Consider the following 22,665-nt stretch of genomic DNA (forward strand, 5'->3'; position numbering starts at 1 on the left):
AATGACTGCTTATATCTCAACCACTGCATTATGCAGAAATTTTGAAAAATCAGTGGAATTCCCCTTTAAACTGAACATGAAGCCTGTCCAATAGTGAGGAACATTCCTACTGGACGAGTGGTTGAGATACAAACCTTTTCAGATCACTTTGACACAAATTAGTGCATTGTAGAGAAACTTTACAGTGCTGGAGATGGAACCAGGGGTCCCGATGTCTACAATGCAAATTACTATCCAAAATGTCCTGTTACCTCACACATCTGGGTATTTCTATGTAATGTTGACAATGGTAAAATAGTGCTAAGTAAAAAAAAATCTTTTCCTTTTACTATTTTGTCTATATACACTCTATATGTTAAAAATACATTTCTGGCCAAAACCTCATTTAAAATGATCGTAAAACAAAGTGTCTCGGGCGTCCGGCAGTGTATTCATAATTTCGTGTAACTGCTTTCTAAGAAGCAGCTTTTCTCAAGCATTGAACTCTTTGGGAGGGTATGCGTGCTTGAATGATCCTAGGAGCTATGTTGTCTGGAGCAAAAGCTCCTGGTAGGGTCTTCCCATGGCAAACTGGTCCTAGGTGACAGGTCAGACAAAGTGTGATCCATAATAACCCCTATGAAAAGACAAAAACAGGACTTGTGTACCCTGCCCGGAACAGGGTTACCGGGGCCCCACCCTGGAGCTAGGCCTGGTGGAGGGGCTCGCCGTTCCGCTCCTCCATTGTTGAAGCGGCTGACTGTAGCTGTGGCCGCAAGGTAGTTGGTGCCTGTGAGGGCAGTAATCCTCGAACCCGGTGGTGGACACCCCAGGTGAGAGATGCCATCAAGCTGAAGAAGGAGTCCTACCAGGCATGGTTGGCCTGTGGGACACCAGAGGCAGCTGGCAGGTATCGACAGGCCAAGCGATCTGCAGGTTCAGTCGTCGCCAAGGCAAAAACCCGTGTATGGGAGGAGTTTGGTGAGGCCTTGGAAAGTGACTTTAAGTCGCCTCTGAAAAGATTCTGGCAAACCGTCAGGCGACTCAGAAGGGGAAAGCAGTGTGCCACTAGCACTGTATATAGTGGAGATGGTGTGCTGCTGACTTCAACTGAAGACGTCATTGGGCAGTGGAAGGAATACTTTGAGGACCTTCTTAATCCCACCGACACGTTCTCCAGTGAGGAGGCAGAGTCTGGGGACATGGGAATAGGCTTGTCCATTACTGAGGCCAAAGTCGCTAAGGTAGTTAAGAAGCTCCTTGGTGGCAGGGCTCCAGGGGTGGATGAGATCCGCCCTGAGTTCCTCAAGGCTCTGGATGTTGTGGGGCTGTCTTGGCTGACAAACAACATCACTTTATTAAAATGACATAATCCATCCATCCAAAGTGTTTTTTTTCCAAGCAGTGTGCTCTCTATTAAACTCTATTAAAATGTGCTCTCTATTAAACTCTATTAAAATGACATAAGTGAGGTCTAATTAAATCTACATTATTTCCACATGAATATAACAGTACAATTATTGCTGAAAGCAAACTGAAAAACAGAACTGCATGAAGGTCATTTTTCAGTGTGTAACATTAAGAAAAACATTCCATATAGACAGAAGTTTCCATTCCATTATAATCCAGATTATATGAGTCTGATGTTTAGGAAGCTAATCAGATGGCAGTGTATAAAGTAGCTCACAGAGAAGCACTGCTAAGAGACCGAAACACACATTTACTCACATTTAGTCAGCAAATTAGTCCATCATAACAAGATATGCTAATTTTAAATGCAGAGTAATTGACACACAAGACTGGTAACTGTCCTGATGGCAGATTTTCACCATAATTGATGCTTTATTGATTAAGGCTGAATGATGACGATTCTCACGGTCACTTTCTATAACAAGGGTGTCCAGAAGGGTGGCTGGCTCTAGCAACTCTTTGGCTACGCCTTTTAAAACTAGTGATAAAATCTTGTTGAATATTAACAAATTTTTACTCACAGCTTTTTGAAACAAGCTGAGGAATTTTGTGAAAAGTGCAAATGCAGATCTTTCAATCCATTCAGCATTTGTGTTTGTACATTTGCAGGTGATATTTTATGATTTGAAGAAATGTGGAATACAAATTATCCTTCACATGTTTTCCCTTTAATGACATTAAAACAAATGGAAAAATGTAAGTTCAGATTTAAAGCTGTAGATACAGAAAGTAAAAAAAATGCAAATTCCGTGATGTAACCGCGATGTCATCACCTCTGGAGTTACATTTTAACTGCACTGCAAAATGGCCGTAGACATCTGAGGGTTAAAATGTGAAAGCTTTCAATAAAACTCAGTTTATTACGCACCAAAATCAGACGACATGCTTTTGAAGCATCTCATACAAACTAGAACGTTACAGACTGTAAAACAACTGGATGAGTTAAAGATTTAGACTTTAAAGAAATGACCAAAAGGACACAATGATTGTGAAACTGTGGAAAAACAACAGACAAAGCTCACTGTAGCCGTTTTAGAAAGCCATGTTTATTTGCATAATACCAACAGTTTTCAACTCCTCTCTCTGGATATCATTTTAGAGTTGCAGAAAAAAAACAATAGTACAAAATTAAGATTTTTTTTTTTTTTTTGCATTCTCTTTTTTTGTGTCGTTATGTATGTATGGAGAGTACTCGTTAGCTATTTATACGTCAACATTAGAATAAATTCCTCTCACTTCCCAGCAGTGTGAGCAAGAAAAGCGGATTACAGTGTGCTGTGAGAGAATAAATCTACCCCACCACCCCGGCTTTTCCCTGCACATCAGTAAAGAGACTGTAGGAAACGTCCAAAATTACCTAAAAAAAAACCAAACAAACAAAAAAAAAAAAAAAAAAAAAACAACAAAATATTGAGAAATATTGGAAAAAGTCGTAATAGTAGAACGCATCTGACTTTAAGGCTATAGTGCATAGTGCTGTGTCTATGAGCTTGTGCATTGCCCGACTTTTCTGTATTCCTTCCATTCTTTCCAATTAGATTTGTTGTATTGCTCAGTGTGAAGACATATGTAATCCTATTCATGTTACAGTGCACCTTGCTAATATTCTCGGTGCACGTTCGAGTTAAATGAAGTACGGGTTACAGTTTCATCAAGCCCAAAAAGCGCAAAAAGTGGAAGATGATACTTTTATACAGTACAAGTGCCTCTAATTTACCAACACAGGCGAGAGAGATAGATAAGGAGACAGAGAGAGACAGACAGACAGACAGGATGCAGCAGTTACCATAACTGGGTAGTATACTTTCATCCTTATGCCTTTTATAAAAACGTCAGAATAAAATACACTTCTATAGAGAGCTTCGCCATTTTGGTCCCCTTCCAACAGTTTGTGTTCTTCACTTTTAACGACTGGTTCAATCTTTCACACACTCCTGTGCTTCCGTTACTTCAATTAGAAAAATAGATCCGAAAACGAGCCTACGAGAACTGGAATGTCTCCTTACAAAAATATCATTCATTATCTTTTAAATCCCAGAGAACAAACACGATGACAAAATTTGGTCCTTGGCTGAGTGATGAATAACTGTGTTGGAAGTGTTGATTGTCAACGGAACGTGTGTGTGTGTGTGTGTGTGTGTGTGTGTGTGTGTGTGTGTGTGTGTGTGTGTGTGTGTGTGTGTGTGTGAGAGAGAGAGAGAATTTGCTATGGCACTAACAAATCGCGTGTGCATCTCTGAGCTCCAGGGGACAGTGATGTCCAAAGGTATGTGTACATGTGTGCATGTAAGAAAAACACAGCTGCAGTTCAGCACTGCAGCCAGAGGTGGCACTGTAAGAGTTTGTTCACTCTGGTTTGGGTTCAGGGGTTTCGCTCTTGGCCTCGCTCTCTTCATCACTCTCCACACCACCGCGGCTGACGACGCGGCGCATGGTGAAGGGCAAATCGCCGCGCCTAAAGAAAACACAAACCACAGAGGATTAGGATGGATGTGCCCTAATCACAATGATGCAATGCAATTGTCAACTAAATGGTGTGCACTAACGGTGTGTACTAATATGCTATTACTAGGGAGACACTTGAATTTCAGCAGTCAAAAAAACTACAATGCTGGCCCAAAAATAACTAAATAAATAGATAAATAAAAGATGTCAATAAAGAGTTAAAATCTAACACAAATAATTTAATTGATAACATTGTTCATTTCACTCTAATGCAGCATTCTAACAGGTTAAGCAGCATATCACCAGTGAAAGACTCACACAGGCTGCTGCAGCTACATTCTATACTGTCTTTAACTTGCATGCTTTTAAGCATTACCTGACTAAATGAAAGTATAGACATCATAACACTATCAATAATCGATAACAATATTTTTGGTACTAAACTTTGTTGTTACTGCAAATACGTGCATTGCGGTTTTAATGGCTGCTGCTTCTCTTTAAATGACAAACAGTAAAGCAGCTTGTGTACTAACAGCGCCCCCTGCTGTTACGCATTTTGGTAGGTAGTGTTCTCCTGGCATCCACCAAGTCCAGACAGTGGCTCGTATCAGGTTCCACTCTGAAGACTGTCAGCAGAATATTCCATATACACAACCGCCTGAGAGTTTGTCTTAAATTAAGCTCATTAGTTTTACCTGGAAATTAAGGTCAGGTTTATTCAATTTATAGCAAATGGCATGAATTTTGTTTGAGTCTTGTCCTTTTCTGAACCATCCTTTTGTTTAAAGAGGGGGTTGATTCCATAAAAGAGCAGCGTGCAGGGCTTTAGGGTGCAGGGTTTGGTACCTGAATCTTTAGGAAGTGAGGTGTAGCAGGTAAAGTGTATATTTGTGTATGCATTACCTGAGTTTGCTCTTGAGTGAGGTCACCTCACGGTTCATGGCATCAGCCGACTCGGTGGCGTCCTCCAGCTCACGCAGTAGTTTTCTGCGGTTAGCATTAGCTCTCTGTGCCTCCTCCTCAGCCTCCTCCAGCTGCCTCTTCAGCTGCTTCATACGGCTGTTCAGTTTCTCTGTCTGCAGGGCCAAACGCACACCAGAATCATGTACAGGCTCTGACCTGGGGTCTACTTACTGTAATAATAATGTATAATGGTCTTGGGCTTTTATGCTTTGGTTTTACTGAAGTGTGGCACTTTTTGAAAACAGATGTGCGAGTGTGAGAACAAAGCACTCCAGACCTTGAGTCTACTGTAAAGTATTGTATTTTGTAATCACTGGTAGGTAATTTAAACAATGCGATAAAACTCAACAAGTCTGGGTCCCCACTGCTCTGCACAGGTTTGCCTACCCTAACACCTCATCTAGCTCTTTAAGAGTCAGGCATGACACTAGATGGCCAATCAAAAATGAAATTAATCACAGTAATTACAAAATTCAGGTCTGGTAATTGGTACCACTTAGTAATAAGGTACTGTATTGGTATTGTACCACCAGGTATAGGGTCTAATCTGCCTCTGACCTGGTTTTTATACTAGATTTGTAGTATACTGTAATGTATAGGCACTGACCTGGTCTTTGTACTGTTCAGAGTTGCGTCTCTCATCATCCACCTGCAGAACAACCTCCTTCAACTTCTTCTCTGTGCGACGCACCAATTTGGTGGCCGACTGCCTCTCTCTAGACACAAAACATACAATTATCTGGCTTTGAGCCTCTAGTTGCACTGTGTGTATTTGTATTACACTGTAATTCACTGTTTTTGCTTTTACTGTGTGGTCCCGTAAATAGTAGTCTGGAGTTGTTGCACCAACAATGTTATTTCATTCCATCATGAACATATTCTTTAAGACTTATGTAAACTACATATAGCCAAAGGCTATAATGGGGTTCATGGCTTTATTTCTTTTGAGCCATGTCCCACCCCCACCAATTAAAACATTTTTTAAATGCTGATGTGATGACCCAAATTTCCAAAACATTTCATCCAAAATGTTTCCAAAAATCACTAATGTTACCAAAGGAATCAAATAGGCTGAGTTAGTTTGGGCAGTGTTAGGTAACTCTTAGTTATTCAGTGTTCTTCATGCAATCTGACCTAGTCTCAACATCCAGCTGCTCTTCGAGCTGTGCGATTTTGGCCTCCAGAGCGGCAATGGTAGCCTTGTATTTGCTCTTCACTGTTCCCTCCATCTCAGTCAGTTTGAGTTTCAGCTCCTTGTTCTGGCGCTCAAACTGTGACCGCGCACCCTCCAAACGCTGGGAGGTGCTGCGCTCTGCAGTAAGCTCCACATTCACCTGATCCACCTGAGAGAGACACAAGTACAGAGACAATTATGAATCCATACCAAAACCAAGGAAAAAAAAAAAAAAAAAATACTTCCTCACATTTTAAGGTGGAAAAAAAGGAAACTAAAGAGAGAGAAAAAACAAAAACATTTAAAATGTAACTACTTCAATCATCACACAGACTAACACTGAGATGGTAAGAATGAGAGTGCCATGTAGATGGGTGATGTGTATAAGCTCACCTGCAGCAGAGTTCTCTTCAGACGGTCGTTCAGGAGCTCCGTGTTGCCCTGCTCCTCCTCCAGCTCCTCCTCCAACTGAGCGATTCTCGCCTCCAGTCGACGTTTCTCCTCCACAGCTAGAGCACTACATGGAACAAGGGAGCAAAAGACAGAGATGCGTGATTGAATAAATAAATAAATAAATAAATAAATAAAAACTTCTGACCAAAGTTCTGTATGTGTCAGTCATATACTTCACACTTTTGAATGAGATAGCAGAATTTGCTTTAGGTCAATCAAAATACAGACATGGCAGGTGGTTAAATCTGTAAATTTTACCATAAAGCTTGCTGTTTTGAGAATGTAAATACATCACATATGTTAAGGTCACTCATATCACTAATGTTATCTGGCTAGTCTGCTGCTAACACTACTCATGCAGGTGTTTGCATGCCCCCCCCACCCCCCCAACTGTGTAGCTCTGCATTTTAAACAATGGGGCCTCTTTTGTCCTGTTACTTTCTGATGCTGTGTGCAAGGGGGTGTTAGGGTTTTCAGTGGAGCTATTTTTTTTGTATACGTGTGCTCTTACGTCTTGCTGGCCTGGTTGTTGATCTCGTCCTGCAGTTCATCTCTTTCCTGCTGAGCCTGTCTCTTCATACGCTCTGCTGCAGCTAGTTCCTGCATGTGCACACACAGTGACATGTGACTTATGTACAAATCAGTAAGATATTTGAAAAAGAAAGAAAGAAAAAGAAAAAGAAAAAGAAAAGAAAGAAAGAAAAAGAGAGAGAGGATGTGTGAGAGGGGGACAGAAGGGAAAAAGACAGAAGGAGATGAGAGGGGGACAGAAGGGAGATAGAGAGGCTGACAAAACAGAAAAAGATGAAAGAGAGACAAAGTTAGAGAGAGCAGAAAAAGAAGCAGAGATAATTAGTAGAGCGAGGAAAGAAAGTTAGAGATAGAGGCAGAAAAAGAAAAAGTGGGACAGAGTGAGAGAAAATTTGGGATAAAAAGATAGAGAGATAGCGACAGAGAGACAGTAAGATATAAAAGGTAAAGAGAGAGAGATATAAAGATAAACAGAGAGAGGAAAAAAATGTGAGTATTGGTGTGTATAAAGAAATTGAGTACCTCCTGCATTTGGATCATGTCTGCCTCCATGCTCTTGACCTTCTTCTCATTCTCTTTGCTCTGGGCCAGAATCTCCTCCCTGGAGAGACGCGTCTCGTCCAGCTCCCGCAGGAGGTCCTTCATTTGAGCCTACACACCACAATACACACACCAGCCATTTACACAGATTGTTCTGACAGAGAACTGAGACAGTGGACTTCAGCTGCGCAGCATTGTGTCATAAAAGAGGACCTGAAGTTTCTTGAGCTGTTTGAGGGCCTCCTCACGGTTCTTGTTGGCCTGATCGATAGCCGCCTCTAGTTCCTTCAGATCCAGCTCCATCTTCTTACGGGCTGCCACGGCAACGGAGCGCTGCTTCCTCTCGTCCTCAAGCTCCATCTCCATCTCCCGTACCTGACAGCAGAGACTACTTTACCCACAATGCATTGCACACAGCTCCAGCACCAGCAGCATACAGAACACTATATTCATATGTTGCACTTTGATTGAAACCTTTCTTTTTCCTTCTTTCAAATGTGTTAGTCTATTTTAAGTTATAAAAATGAGAAGTCAAATGATCCTACTTGGAGGTTTCTACACGTTTCCACGGCTGTGTACCTGTTTGACGAGCTGCCTCTTCTTTTCCTCTCCCATCTCATCCTTTCCAGCCAGGTCGCGCTCATATTGTGCCTTCATGGCCTGCATGTTGACTTCCAGCCTCAGTTTGGCGTCCTCTGTGGCTTGTAGCTCATCCTCAAGCTCCTCTAGCTGTGTGCGCATCTCCTCTAGCTGCTGCTCCATCCCGCGCTTCGACTTCTCCAGCTCATGCACCTGAGGGAGTGGGCAGTAAAATAACGAGGAAATAAAGGAGGGAAGGAGCAGAGTAAAGAAACAAGAAAGGAGAAAAAGGAGTGATATTTCAAACCCTTTTAAATCAAAGCAAGGAGTTAAAGTGACAAACAGATAGATAACAGTCTCATTCATGCAATCTTCCCCTTATCCCAAATGCAGTCAATCAGCTAAGGCATGTTTGTCATCATAGAAAATAGTCTTACGCTCTTTCCAACGTCATCCTTGGAGGAGACCAGGTCCTCCATCTCAGCCCGGAGCATCTTGTTTGCGCGGTCAAGTTCATCCTTCATGTCAGAGATGGTCTCGAGTTCGCGGGCCAGAGCCAGCGCCCGTGTCTCCTTCTCTCGAGCCTCAGCCTCGGCACGGTCGCGCTCCTCTGCATAACGAGCCGAGATAGACTTCTCCTCTGCCAACATCTACACTCACACAGAGTGAAAATACGAAGCTACTTTAAGCCTCTTATGTTCACTGTAGCGTATACCTTCATTTCATTTCTTTAATTTCTGTACATTTTCTTTAATCCACGTTGAATGTCACATCTTTGAAAATTACATTTTGATAGAAATTTCTATGAAAGTTTCTACACAAACTGGTTTAAATTAGGATTGGGATTTTGGTTCTCACACAGAATCACACAAACCTGGTCGAACTTCTTCTGTTTCTTCTCTAGGTTGGATACGATCTGGCGCAGATGGTCCTGATCAACCAGCAGATCGTCCAGCTCCTGCTGCAAACGGGTTTTTGTCTTGTCCAGCTTGTCGTAAGCCAGGCTTCTTTCGTCAAGCCGCTGAGTGACTGCCTCCAAGTCACGCTGAACACGCTTCTTACCTTCTTCTGCGTTCTCCAAAGAGCCTGCCTCCACCTCCATCTTCTTACGCAGCTCACCCAGCTAGAAAGATAGAGAGAGGTTAGGGTCTCAAGACAAGTTAGACAATTACAGTACATTACTTATTATTAATTATTAAAACTTCTCTTCATTCATGAAAGATAGAATAAAACCACAGAAATTGCTTTTTGGCAATTTTTTTCACCCCAGCCACCACCACCTGCCTTGGACTAGCTGCCCACCCTACACTGATGTTGTCATAGACTGCTAGCTATTCCTACTACCAATACTACTGCTATTAATATTGTAGTATAATCACTTGTAGGTAGTTTGACCAGAGGAGGATGGGCCCCCCCCCGGTGAGCCTGGTTCCTCCCAAGGTTTCTTCCTCAGTTCTGAGGGAGTTTTTCCTCGCCACTGTTGCCCCTGGCTTGCTTGCCAGGGGGGTTTTACATTTTTACACTCTTGTTAAAACTCTGTCTTTTCTGAAATTCTGTGAAGCTGCTTTGTGACAACATCTGTTGTAAAAAGTGCTATACAAATAAATTTGATTTGATTATTTTGTAATGCAAGTTAAAATCTGTGTAAAATATCAAAAACAATTCACACATGAATATGTGTGGGTACATGTATATACCTGGGCCTGCGCAGCCTGCAGCTGTTTCTCTACGTTCCTCCTGGCCTCTTCCTCTTCTTCCAGCTGTTCTTTCAGGCCATTCTGCTCGTCCTCCAGCTGCCGCAGTCGTGTGCCAAAAGACAACTTCTGACGGGTCTCCTCCTGGAGCAGTTCCTACACGGGACCACAGAGAGAAAGGAACTTACAGCCACAAGCCTCACCGGAACTAATTAAACCAGACAAAATGATTATCACTAAAACATGATCTGAAATCTTTCTCCCATTACAACACTAAAGATAACAGGTACTACAAGCTTACATTCACCATACACATTCCAGAAAAAAATTGCTCGATTTACTGATGTGACCCTACCTGGACGTCCTGCAGCTGTGATTCCACGGCTGAGCAGTCTTTGGTTGCTTTGATGGACTTGCCCTCTACTTCGCTGAGCAAGCTGTTCACATTATCCAGCTCTGCCTGCAGCAAAATCGACCAAAACATCAGTTTAACTCTCCCATTCACACAGTGGAAAAATTCATGCATTTGGGTGAGGCAATTGAATATTTTAATTTTGAAATATTCTATGGGATAATACATTACTGATTTGCCGATTTCAGCATTCTATTGATTTGTTTAGCTCTCACTTTTAATTCAAATCTGATTGGAACAATACAAGGAAAAGAAAAAACATCACTGAAAGTAGTTTCACAGCAAGTATCAACTGGTGGCATAAGGTGGATAGCTGGGGCTGGCTAGCTGGGCCACATCTGGAATTAAAACTGACTACCGCCTCAAATCAGTTAGGAAAGGAGTCTCACAAGACATGCAGTAGCTGCATGGTACTGGTGACAACCTAGCATTTAGCTTAATAAATGTTTGTTTCCTCACAGCAGTGCATGGTTTGATAAAAGCGGCAGACGTTCAATTATATAAAACACTTTAATGATCAAATTAATGAAATACCGATAAATATATGTTGCTACCCCCACCCAAGGCACGTAACAGAGGGCTAATCACCTAGCCCAGGTGAAATGGCAAGGGTTTCTTAAGGTCTGCTCTGGTAAACTGTGTTGCTGTGCTCCATTTCTGATTAATAATCTTTTGTGATATATGCAGTAAAATGCTGTGGGCACAAGCACGGCTAATTAGACCAGTCTTCTGTGTGTTCATGCACAACTGTTATTATAGTATTGTTACTTTAACCTCACAGGCTGACAAGTCTATAAGTGCATAATTGTTCAGATGTGTTATCATGCTATTGATGAAGTTGAATAGTCTGTCTGCGTGTGTACTGTTACAGGGTTCTATGCCTGATGGCGTCTCGATCAATGCCTGTGCTGACCAGACTCTTCACAAGAATGGGCATGTGTTGGCTGGTGGAGTTACGCACCTGCAGCTTGGTCACTTTTTCTGCCAGTTCAGCTCTCTGCTTCTCACTCTCAGCATGTTTGACCTGTAGCTCCTGCACCTGAGCCTCAGCTTTCTTCCTGCGGTGCTCAGACTCGCCCTTCCCCTGCATGAGCGTCTGCAACTCGATCTGCAGCTCATTGCGCTCTGACTCCAGAGCTTGCTTGGCCTTGTCCACAGATGCCTTATTCTGTAGGGACAGACAGAGTGCACTTGGGTCAGAACTACTGTGAACATGTGCATAAGCATGAGTGTGTAAAGGACAAACAAATGAGAAGTAGGTACAATAGTGCATATATTAATGGACATGTGTGTGTTAGGTACAATAAATGGAAAAGGCTAATCTGTTTCAGCAAATGACCAATAGGCATGGATGTATGTTTTACCCTCTTAGCCTGTTCCAGTTGCTCATTGAGCTCGTCAAATGCCTGACCGTGTTTCTGTCTCATCTCCACCACCACTTGCTCATGCACTTTAGCTTCATCCTCCAGAGTCTTCTTCAGATGAGCCACCTCTGTCTCACGCTTTGCCCTGATACACAAACACAATCAACTCTAATTCAGGGGTGCCCAAACCTTTACACAGGACAACAAAAGGTGCTGCAACCCAGTGCAAGCAGGTCACCTTTTTAGTTCTATTGATTTACCTGAGTTCCTGTTGGGCAGCGGTGGAGTCCAGTGTGTCCTCCAGCTCAGTCTTCAGCGCTTCCAGCTCCTCTCCCAGGTCACGCCGGTGTTTCTCTGCTTTAGTGCGAGCGGCCCGCTCCAGCTCCAAATCCTCCTGCAACTCGCTCAACTGAGCCTCCAGCTCACGGATCTTTTTCTGGGCCAGATTCTTCTGTGCTGCTTCCTCCTCAATCCTGCACAAATAGATGTAAGAAAGAGGTCATTAAAAAAAAAAAAAAAAAAAAAAGGGTAATTTTCCATTTGTAATTTTTTTTTAGTAGAAATGATGTACCTAGTATAATAATACAGATGATGTAGTAATAACATTTTTGACATCATTTAATATCTCACTGAGGTTTCAATCATTACAGATTGAATGACTGAAACCTCAAAAGATCATAAATACAAAATACACCTTACGAATGCTAATTGGTTCCTGTGTTCAGTTCAGCATTTCTGACAAGTTAATCTTTTAACATGGAGATATTTTGGTAACTGTGATCCAGACCTGGCCAGCGCCTCCTGGAGCTCCTCCTCCTTCTTTGCCAGCTGAGCGCGGAGCTCGGCGATTTGGGCTTGCAGCTCAGCGATCTGATCGTGAAGCTCTGTGGAGTCACCTTCCAGCTTTCTGCGGTTCTTCTCCAGCTCCTGGCGCAGCTTCTCCTCCCGCCGCAGACGGTCTGGTACACAAATACAAAGCGTCAATTCACTTAATTTGACACAGAAATAACCTATCTGAGAATCTAATGTCAGACTGGGAATGATGTAGTAATGATCTTTAGTTTTATTCTGCCATATGTAAAAAAAAAAAAAAAAAAAAAAGTCGTTAAACTACAGTGTACAAAGGAATTGTAACAAATCAGTATGAAAGTGGTGATTTAACTGCATTCATTTCTGAATGTGAAAAACTATTTTTCTGGTCAACATAAGATTGTCTGGCAGTTTCCACATGCTACTTTTACAGAATAATCTCTTGTCAGCTTGGACGTATAGAGCTAGATACGCAATATAAATATTAAGCCAGTTTAGCTGCTTTAGATTTGTACTTTATTAGTTGCATAAAGGAAATTGTTAATGCAATTATTCATACAACTATTAATTATCAGATAAAATTTCATGATTGTGACTGGCCTAAATCACCAGCACTCCTGATTTCAGAGAAGCCATTAAATTAAATTTTCCCACAGCTGAACTACGATTCAGCTATTTTTCTTCTATAACATTAATTGAACACTTCTATTTACAAAACAGTAAGTGTTGTGTTTAAATGCTTTTTTTCATTGAGGCAGATTTTTTTTAAATCTAGAGAACAGTGCTACAGTGGTGCTGTCCGTTCTATCTTGGTATGGCCATCTTTGTGGAGTGGTGCGAGTTGTTTTCACAGCAGGAGACTCTTATATGTCATCCCTCATTGCTAGTATCTCAATTCAGAGCCACAGCCTTTCATACAGAGTACCTACATAGTCCTAGTTATCTAATAACAGAATTACAGTGAAAGAATATTTTTGGATTATATTAACTTTAAATATCTGAGTTGATAACCATTCTTCTACCTCAGGTGTAGCCTGCAGAAAGGAGGTTAATTTGGTGAAGTACTAATTTAGCCAAATTAAGTATTGGACAATACCTTCTACAAACAACACTGGGCTTTCTCAAGGAGAAGTTTGGAAATGGCTAAACAAAAACAACTGCATACATTAAATCAAATTTCTTGTATTAACGTACGTTGTTTTTATTCTAATAGTAATACTGTTTGAGCAAACACCACATGTGCCCAAGACTTCTGCATAATGCTGTATGTAATTACATTCCATCAAGAAGGATAGGTAAATACTGGACCAAGATCAGCTCTCAAACCATGAGGATGTTAATAAGTACTAGTCCATAGACGTAGAGACCTACCCTCTAGATCTGTGATCATGGCTTCATGTTTGTTCTTTAGCTTCTGTAGACTCTTGGATTTCTCCTCCTCCTCTGCCAGGTTGGTTGTGAACTCTGCAACTCTTTCTTCCAAAAGCTTCTTTTCCTATTAAACGCAAAACAATGTCCATTTTACATATTGTCTCACAACTGCATTTTAAAGTGCTTAGAAAGAACAGCAACAGCACAAATAAATTGTTCACTGCATATCTTGCAGAACACGTGGTGTGATTGTTGGTTTTAACACATGCTGGACATATTTGGCCATATTTGGACTTATGCTGGAAAGATCACTTAAATACAGTGAAATTGGCAAAGCTATTTAATTTTTTTCTAATTGAATCTTCATTTAGATCTTATGTTAAATTATTCAAATTGAGTCAAATTACACATCTACCAAAAGTATCCAGACATACCTTCTAATTAGTGAATTCGGCTACATTTGTATAATCTACATAGAAAAACATTATTTGAATTGGACATTCTGGAGCAGCCACACATGAGCCTAAGATCACAACGTCCAATGCCAAGTATTGGCTACAGCAACAGCACTGGTCAGTGGAGCAGTGGAACTACTAGTCTGGATTGACAGCACTCCACTCAATACCTCTAGGATGAGTTTGAGTGATTCAGAACTTTTATAAAATCATTTTCCCTAACATTCTTAGTTCTGCTAGACCACACCAGGACGGACCTTAGACAGTTTGTTGTTTTGGTCATCCAGCACCATGACATCCTCCTCCACCTTCTTCAGTTTAGCCTCCAGAGTGACACGCTCCAGCTGCAGCTTCTGACGGGCTGCTTCTTCCTCATCCAGCTGCTGCTCCAGATCCTATTGGATGAAATTAAAAGGGTAAAAGTTGTGTTTGGTCAAAAAAAAAAAGTCTAGCTTTGTTATTATTATGCAGTTTGGGATACTTAAACTACACCCAGAAAAGTGATATGCTGAATAACCCTCTCTCAGTTCTGTAGTGTACAGAACACAGCAGGCTGTACCGTGATATTCTGTTGCATCTTCTTCTTTTCTGTTTGAAGATGATTGGCTCTCTCTTCCTCTTCCTCCACTCGAGCCTCAAGGTCATGCAGGATCTCCTCCAGCTCCTGCTTTTTTGCCACCAGTCGGTTCCTCATCTCGTCTGCCTCGGCACACAGGTCCATCTCAGCCTGCAGCTGCTCTTGTAGCGCTAGCTTCTCCGCCATCAGCTGCACACAGAGAGCACCAGTGGATGTGTGAGTCATGAGTCAGTTAAAGGCAAGTCAGAGTTTGGTTGCGAATCAGTTAAGATAGAGTGCAAGTACATATATGGTTATGCTAAAGTACTATCTTGTTCTACAACTTTGCCTTTTCATGTTCATTTCTGTTATTTTTTGTCTTGACTGTAAAGTACTCTGACTTGTTACTTATATGGCAAGTGCTTTAAATATCAAATATTCTGAATTAACTGCAAGTTTTGAATGTGATTCTATGTAGTTTGTGTGAAATTTTTTAATGTGTCTCATTTTCTTACGCCATGAGTGTGTTGTGTCTCTTGAACCATTTTAATTTGGCTCATACTGTGTACATTACCTGCTGCTGTTTGACCTCCATATCTTCCAGCTGTTTCTCAGCATGTAGCTGTTTCTCTTTGACTTTGTTGAGCTCATCCTCTTTTGCCTGCATCTCCTCCTCCTGCCGGCTCACCTGGAGCAGAGGCTTCACCTGCAGCACAAGAGGTCGAAATACAGACATTAGAGCCCAAGCAGAAAGTTTAAATTGCACTTCAGGTGCATGATATAAGGCAAACCTGAGCCACAACAACAAACCTGAGTTTCTCAAAGCTAACAATTCTTTAATCAGCTGCATTAACTTCAGGCGAGTGAGTGCTGTTAGTGAGTGCATTAGAGGCTTCACCTTTGTAAAGAGTCTCCACCACTGCCAGTTTCTGAGTTTGAGATAAGCGGCGCAGTTCCTCTGGATCACCTTCATGGCCGTCAGCTGCTGCTGCCTCTTGGCGAATGCCCTTAGAGTACACAATCACACACAGTGTCAGAGATGGGCAGCAGGGCATGTCTATGTGAATGGATGTGTGTAGATGTGTTTGAGAACACGAACGTAATCGAAAACACAATCTATGTGCAGACAGGCTGAAATTCTGCTGAAATCAGTTCTAAAAAATAAACATTACATTTTTGCTTTGTGATTTTTGACACTGAGTCACACAGGAAATAATCAGAAGTGCAGACTTCTGTAAATGACTCATGCAACTATATAATTGATGGTGTAGTTAAGTAATTACATTTAAATACTACAGCAAAGTCACAGTAATGACTGTAGACCTCAAAGCATTAAATCACCATCATAATTCTAGGTATTGCATTCTGTGTTTTCACCTGGCACGAATAACTAAGTTATTGCACTCACTTGCGGGCGACATAGCCACGGCACCAGGCTTGGAAGCTAATGATGACGTCAGTAATCTTCATGTCTCGCTCCTCCTCCAGGTGGGCCAAAACTCCGGCTCGGAAGAACACTTTACTCTGTCCGATTCGGTACAGGTTAGGGTCCAGCTCCAGAGCTTTGATCTGACGAAAAGAGTGTGTGAAGTTGAGCTTTTCAAATTTGTTGGAGTAAATGTTTATTAACCCTGTAAGGTTCAACATTGTGGCCGCCCATTTTTATATACCTACTATTGTCTAGGTTTGTAAACTTGTGTTTGATATTCACTCCAAAGTTTTGCTCTTTCAGAACAAGGTGAAATTTTCAATAAACACAAATTATTAAAATGGACTGAGGTTTGATATACAGCACCCCATTTAAAATAATAAAATTAAAATAAACTTTAAGACAAAAATAACTGAAAAAAATGTATATTGTTTTTCATAAAAATGTTCATATATAAATATTCAATATAAATGTTAAACATTAATAATAATTGTATTATTACTCAGAGCACCCAACAGTCTAATCCCAAGTTTAGGAATGTGGTGGAGAAACCTAGACCACCTTTCTCTCTGTTCATGACTAATGTAAGGCCTAGAGCAGAAAAAACAAAATGATCTGAGGTTAACTATTAGACTCTTACCATCAACACACAAGCCTGTTTGCCATCCATGAAGCCTTTAGGGATGGCATTAGGAGTGAGGATCTCATACCTGAAGAACAGCGAACAGAAAGCCACTTCAATTGCATGAATTCAATTAAAAAGTGTAATGAATAACTCCTGGCAGAACATCCAAAGACATTTTAAATCTAGCTCTTGTTTATCCTCCACTAAAGAACTTCTGGAAAGGGGAAAACACTCATTTAAGCAGCGCTGTCCAGAAATGTAGTGGTGTAGGTTTAGTGTAGATACCTCTGTCTAAACTCCTGGAAGACAATACGGTTGGGGAAGCCCTGTCTGCAGATACGGATTCCCTCCAGGACACCATTACACCTGAGCTGATCCAGAACCAGATGAGGGTCCAACTTTCCAGCCTGAGAGTGAGAGACAAAAACACATTTCAGTGCAATAGGTAATACAGCACCCATTCCATGATGATGCACAAGTGTTTTAAACCCCATTTTTCTATCAGCCCAACTCCTAACCCAACAGCATCTACAAAAAGGTCACAGCAGTGAAACATGCAAACTGCACATTCACAGGCTCTTAGTTACTGAGCAGTAAGGCTGACCTTTATTTTTTTACTTAATATAAAAAGGTAAGCTGGTGTAAAAGTCTGGTGCTGGTAAGGAGGGTTATGGTACCTTCTTCTCATGGTTGGGAATGATACAGCGCACAAAGTTGGGGTTGGTGTTCCTGAGAGTGGCCATCAGTTTGGACAGCTGCTCCTTATAGAGCTGGCCAACAGTCCTGAACATTCCCTTACGAGTCTTAAAAGCACCAGGCAATTCCGACATACCGGCCACTTTATCCAACCCAACGATACGGTCCACTGAGAGGGAGAGAGATAGAGAAACAGAAAAAAAAACCAACTGTCGTTTATGTAGATTTCTCACAGGCCGACTTCACAAGCAGCATACTTTTACCCACAACGCTGTGGGATTAAAAACAGCTACAACAAACAACAAAGACTCATCAATACGGGTGACAAAACACACAACCACACAGTGAATGGAGGTGAAGGGAAAGGTCTGAGAAAACAAAAGGACAGTCACACGATGCCAGTGAAGTGTGTAAGGAAGGGGACATACATGAGAAAACGGAACCAATTCAATGCAGTGACTGTGTGTGTGTGCATGCGCATGTGTGTGTATATTTACACTCAAAAATACAAATCTCACAATATGCAAGATCGGTTTTGTATGGGCAAACAGAACAGTATGTAAAACAAAAAAATGCTCTTTTATTCCTGATTACTTATGAGTGTGTGAGTTTGTGTGTTCATGTTCATAATGAGACACAGTTCTTTAGTAATATAGAATTTACAGAATGTAATATCGCTTTCTTAAACATTTCATTGTGTATTTATCAGAGACAGAGATTTGAGTCACTTGCCTTGGACTCTCCCCTACACTCGCCTTACAGGGCTTGCCACATGACATTGGCTCGCCCTTAACTGACTTGCAACTAGACCGATTTGCCCTTTAACTGACTTGCAACTAGACCGATTTACCCTTTAACTGACTTGCAACTAGACCGATTTACCCTTTAACTGCCTTGCAACTAGACCGATTTGCCCTTTAACTGCCTTGCAACTAGACCGATTTGCCCTTTAACTGCCTTGCAACTAGACCGATTTGCCCTTTAACTGACTTGCAACTAGACCGATTTGCCCTTTAACTGACTTGCAACTAGACCGATTTGCCCTTTAACTGACTTGCAACTAGACTGATTTGCCCTTTAACTGACTTGTGGCTCAGATTTGCCACTTGACTCAGGCTCACCCTTAACAAAGCCTTGACTCTGGCTCTTCCTTATCTGACTAGCGAATTAACTCTGACCCTTAACCGACCTTTAATTTGACTTAGGCTCACACATAACTGGCATGCAACTCAATTCTGACTTGCCCTTAACTGGCTCGTCATTTGACTTGGCCTCGCCCCAAACTGATACAAATGTTGACTCTGACTTGCCCTTAACTAACTCTTCACACACTTACTGGACTAACAGACTCCCTCCTTGGCTGTGCTGAGCAATGGAGGAGAGGAGGGCCAGAGAGAGCAATGCCAATTCTGCAGGTGAACTTGCATTTTGATTCATTATATTTAATTAGTGCCGTGTGTGTGTGTGTGTGTGTGTGTGTGTGTGTGTGTGTGTGTATATATGTGTAGTTTTATGAAGCTGCTGAGGTGATGTTCTGTGCACCTAATGTACATCTGGAGTGATAACAGAACCAAACCCATGCAGTTTATACCCATTTCTGCAGTACCAAAGACCAACAGCAGGGGGCCCCAACCACACTATTACACAGAGAGGGAGAGAGGAAGAGAGATGAGCACCAGCAGAGGAAAACAAGCACACGCTCTCTCACACACACACACACGCACACAACCAGAGGAACGCAGCAGGATCAAGGTATGAAGGGAAGAGAGTGAAATGTACGATGGAAAGAACAAAAAAGGAGCGAAAACAGAAAGATGTCACCTGGCTCAAAATGAAGGAAAGGAAAACGCTGATAAAAATAAGCTCTCTGACAACTCTGCACCTCTGAGAGCCAACGGAAAAGAAATGAAAGATAAAGAAAACAGAAAAGCAAGAGAGTGAGAGAAACAGAGTGAAGGTGCCAGAGCAGAGCAGAGCAGAGCAGAGCAGAGCAGAGCAGAGAAGAGAAGAGAAGAGAAGCAAGTAGGGGGACAAACAAGAGCACAGGGCAGGTACAGAGGTCCACGAGCAAGAAGAAGGGATAGACAGAGAAAGGGAAGAACAGAGGTCCAGCAAACGAAGAGAAAAACATGAAAACTCAACATGGAACACAAACCATGTCATCACTGCTCCTGCAACAAGGACCACTGGCTAATACCCAACATTCCCCAAACCCCAGGACAGTAAACAAAACTAATAATAAACAACAGCCTCACAAAGATTCTCCAAATATTCTCTAAAATAGCTTGTTCCTTCTCAACTCTTACTCCAAAACCTCTGCTAAAGCATAGAAGGAACAATATGCTACTTTTCCCTCAATGTCTGACAAAGTTCAGAAAAAAATTCAGAAACAAATCTGAATTGACAATTTCCCTTGCAAATATAGTCAATCAGCCACGGCATGTTTGTTGTATGTATACTGCTGGCAGTACTGACACACTGTAACCTATAAAAACAGAAAAATATAAAAAAAAGGGGAAAAAACCCCCCCAAAAAAACTAAATCAGGCTTTGAGACGTGTGTCATACAGTTTCAGAAACCACACAAATAATCTCAAATATACTCAAATATAAACTCAACCCCATCAAAAAGTGTGATGATTCAGCAACATTGATAAGTTGATGATGGTGCAAGCTCCCACAGCTTCTCAGGTACATACCTCCAGTGCAATACTAAAGAAGGTCTTTGGATATCAAACGTGCCTTAGCTGACTGACTGAAGACTTTCACCAAACTATCGCTTTAAACGGCTTTGTTCAGAACTCTCTCTCCTCATGGTGCTTGAGGCTGGTGAAGCTGTTTGCTTTACTCACCGTCCTTCCACAGCTCGGACACAAACTTATCAGTGGACTGGTTGAGCAATGTCGCCACATTATCGTTCAGGGGGTCCATGTTCTTCATCAGCCATTCATCAGCTTTGTAGTCCACCTGGGGGTGGGGGGGCCAAAATGAGCATAAAATGTTTCTTATCTTGTTCTTAAGAACAAATCACCATTTAAATGCTTGTAAATGTAGGTTTAAATATTACTGCACACCTAAAGGTGTTTTAGATGTTTAACTCCGTATTTTGTTTTTCAGGGGAACAAGAAGTAATTAAATAATAACCCATGATAAATTTAAGTATAAATATTATAGTGCTCCACCTCAAGGTTTGATCATTGGCTTTTAAATACTAGGTATCCTGAATATCATTTTTTATGCTGGTTATGCTGCTTTTAACACACCTGCAGGAGAAGACACATTTAAAATGACTTGTTTCTTGCTACTAGCAGTGTATTAGAATATTCTAGTGAAGAGTGATTAAATTCTAAATATTAATTTTAAGTCATTTGTTGAAGTGGGTAAGTGTTTACTTTGCCAGCGTAGTGGATAATGCAGAAGTCAGCCTCGTCCTTCAGTTTCTTAGGTTTGAAGAATTTGGGATGTGTGCCCTGCTCTTGCAAGACCTTCTCCACAAAGCTCTTGTCTGTGGCTTTGGGGAACCAGCACTCCTCATCCAGCAGAGCCAGGATACCAGGGGGACTCGCCTGGAAATGAGAGACATCAAAACTGACCATTAGGCTACATTCATACACACCGCCTGACCTCATTTACAAGGTTGCTACACAATTTTAAAAGCAAATTCAATGCTTTTTAGTACATTTAAGATCTCAACAAAGCAAAAATGATATCTGGAGTGCACAACAGAGCAAACAAACTCAACTGTCTATTTTATTTAAATTGATTAGTTGAAAAAGCTCTAGCTTTCCTCTGTGCTCAGTTTTTGGCCACAGGACTGCTGACAGATGAGTAGTTATGAAATAGTTTAATACATACAATTTAAGAACCATCTTAGAATTTATTTAGGGATGTCATGATTCATTCAATTATGATTCTAAATTATTCAATTTTTTTCCTGGAGAAATGTTTCCCTAGATAATACAGCTGCACAACTTGAGATATACCTGACTGCCAATGAATACATCAGTAAAATTACTTTATTCACTATTTTGCACGCAATGTGACATCAAGATTTTTGGCTTCCATACTTATGATGAAGTATTATTGATCACCCTGATGCTGTGACCACCATATACTTTAGTATGCAGTAAAATCTTTTACAGGCATAGTGGTATAGTTACACCTCTCTCTCCAGCCTGCAGGTTTATGTATTTCTCATGCACACTCACAGGTTTCTCGATGAGGTCAATGCAGGGCTGCAGATCCAGGCCGAAGTCAATGAAGCTCCACTCAATGCCTTCGCGCTGGTACTCCTCCTGCTCCAGGATGAACATGGTGTGGTTGAACAGCTGCTGCAGCTTCTCGTTGGTGTAGTTGATGCAAAGCTGCTCAAATGAGTTCAGCTGAAGGAACAAAGAAGAAACATTAAAACATATTTTACAACTTCTATGTACAGTACAGTAAAATGAAGGCTTTGAATATAATGAACAAAATCACAAATCACTAAAATTTATTTTACACCAGTTATAAGTCATACTGTTTGTTAACCACATAAAAGTTCGTAAAGTTAATTCCATGGGGCATCATCTGTGTATATTATAATACAATAAGCTTCATACATTAACTAGAAAGTTCAACAAGCACATCACTTTATACTACAGAGAAACACTCAATTGTCAGATTTATACTATTTTTTTAAAGCACTATTTTTGTCTCAAAAACTTGACTTTACCTCAAAGATCTCAAAGCCAGCGATATCCAGGATGCCAATGAAGGAGGCGCCCTGACGCTTGGTCTTGTCCAGAGCTTTGTTGATGCGCATGACAAGCCAGCGGAACATTCTTTCATAGGTGGCCTTGGCCAGAGCCTCCACAGCAAACTCAGCCTGCTCCTGCGTCTGGGCCTTCTGAACATAATCTCTACCCACCTTGATGCGCGGAGACAGGATGGCCCGAGTGAAGTCTGTCACATTCATGCCCATCAGGTGACACACTTTCTGTGCCGCTAGAGAAGAAGATTAAATTGAAAGCTGGATTAGTGTTGTGAAAACCTAGCAGAAAAGTCAACTCTGAAGAGTCTCCAGCCTTTAGGGTAGAAATGATTAGTCAATAAATTTGATAATTTTTGGGGGGTCGTCTAAA

The 22,665-nt window shown here is 41.4% G+C and overlaps 1 protein-coding gene across 3 annotated transcripts in view; it reads right to left on the reverse strand.

The window, feature by feature from the left end:
- Positions 1–2,475: 2,475 nt before the first annotated feature.
- Positions 2,476–22,665, reverse strand: part of myh9b (myosin, heavy chain 9b, non-muscle) — a 58,237-nt gene continuing 38,047 nt past the window's right edge. For 2 of the 3 annotated variants that reach the window (XM_017717319.2, XM_017717321.2), the window contains 30 exons: positions 22,257–22,528; positions 21,754–21,927; positions 20,938–21,111; positions 20,398–20,512; positions 17,528–17,715; positions 17,136–17,257; positions 16,866–16,935; positions 16,205–16,365; positions 15,695–15,803; positions 15,371–15,502; positions 14,800–15,006; positions 14,498–14,635; positions 13,786–13,909; positions 12,392–12,563; positions 11,865–12,077; positions 11,605–11,749; positions 11,202–11,408; positions 10,184–10,288; positions 9,832–9,984; positions 9,009–9,257; positions 8,572–8,784; positions 8,135–8,347; positions 7,769–7,930; positions 7,538–7,666; positions 6,996–7,084; positions 6,425–6,548; positions 5,992–6,200; positions 5,465–5,573; positions 4,798–4,970; positions 2,476–3,904 (listed from right to left, as the gene is read on the reverse strand). In XM_017717319.2, the coding sequence (XP_017572808.1) occupies positions 3,796–3,904; positions 4,798–4,970; positions 5,465–5,573; positions 5,992–6,200; positions 6,425–6,548; positions 6,996–7,084; positions 7,538–7,666; positions 7,769–7,930; positions 8,135–8,347; positions 8,572–8,784; positions 9,009–9,257; positions 9,832–9,984; positions 10,184–10,288; positions 11,202–11,408; positions 11,605–11,749; positions 11,865–12,077; positions 12,392–12,563; positions 13,786–13,909; positions 14,498–14,635; positions 14,800–15,006; positions 15,371–15,502; positions 15,695–15,803; positions 16,205–16,365; positions 16,866–16,935; positions 17,136–17,257; positions 17,528–17,715; positions 20,398–20,512; positions 20,938–21,111; positions 21,754–21,927; positions 22,257–22,528 (4,760 nt within the window). In that variant the 3' untranslated portion in view covers positions 2,476–3,795. Of the gene's footprint in view, positions 3,905–4,797; positions 4,971–5,464; positions 5,574–5,991; positions 6,201–6,424; positions 6,549–6,995; positions 7,085–7,537; positions 7,667–7,768; positions 7,931–8,134; positions 8,348–8,571; positions 8,785–9,008; positions 9,258–9,831; positions 9,985–10,183; positions 10,289–11,201; positions 11,409–11,604; positions 11,750–11,864; positions 12,078–12,391; positions 12,564–13,785; positions 13,910–14,497; positions 14,636–14,799; positions 15,007–15,370; positions 15,503–15,694; positions 15,804–16,204; positions 16,366–16,865; positions 16,936–17,135; positions 17,258–17,527; positions 17,716–18,285; positions 18,292–19,367; positions 19,431–20,397; positions 20,513–20,937; positions 21,112–21,753; positions 21,928–22,256; positions 22,529–22,665 lie in introns of all 3 variants that reach the window. The other variant, XM_037542430.1, reaches the window with a different exon arrangement.

Source organism: Pygocentrus nattereri, chromosome 1 (assembly GCF_015220715.1).
Source record: "Pygocentrus nattereri isolate fPygNat1 chromosome 1, fPygNat1.pri, whole genome shotgun sequence".
NCBI classification, from domain to species: domain Eukaryota; kingdom Metazoa; phylum Chordata; class Actinopteri; order Characiformes; family Serrasalmidae; genus Pygocentrus; species Pygocentrus nattereri.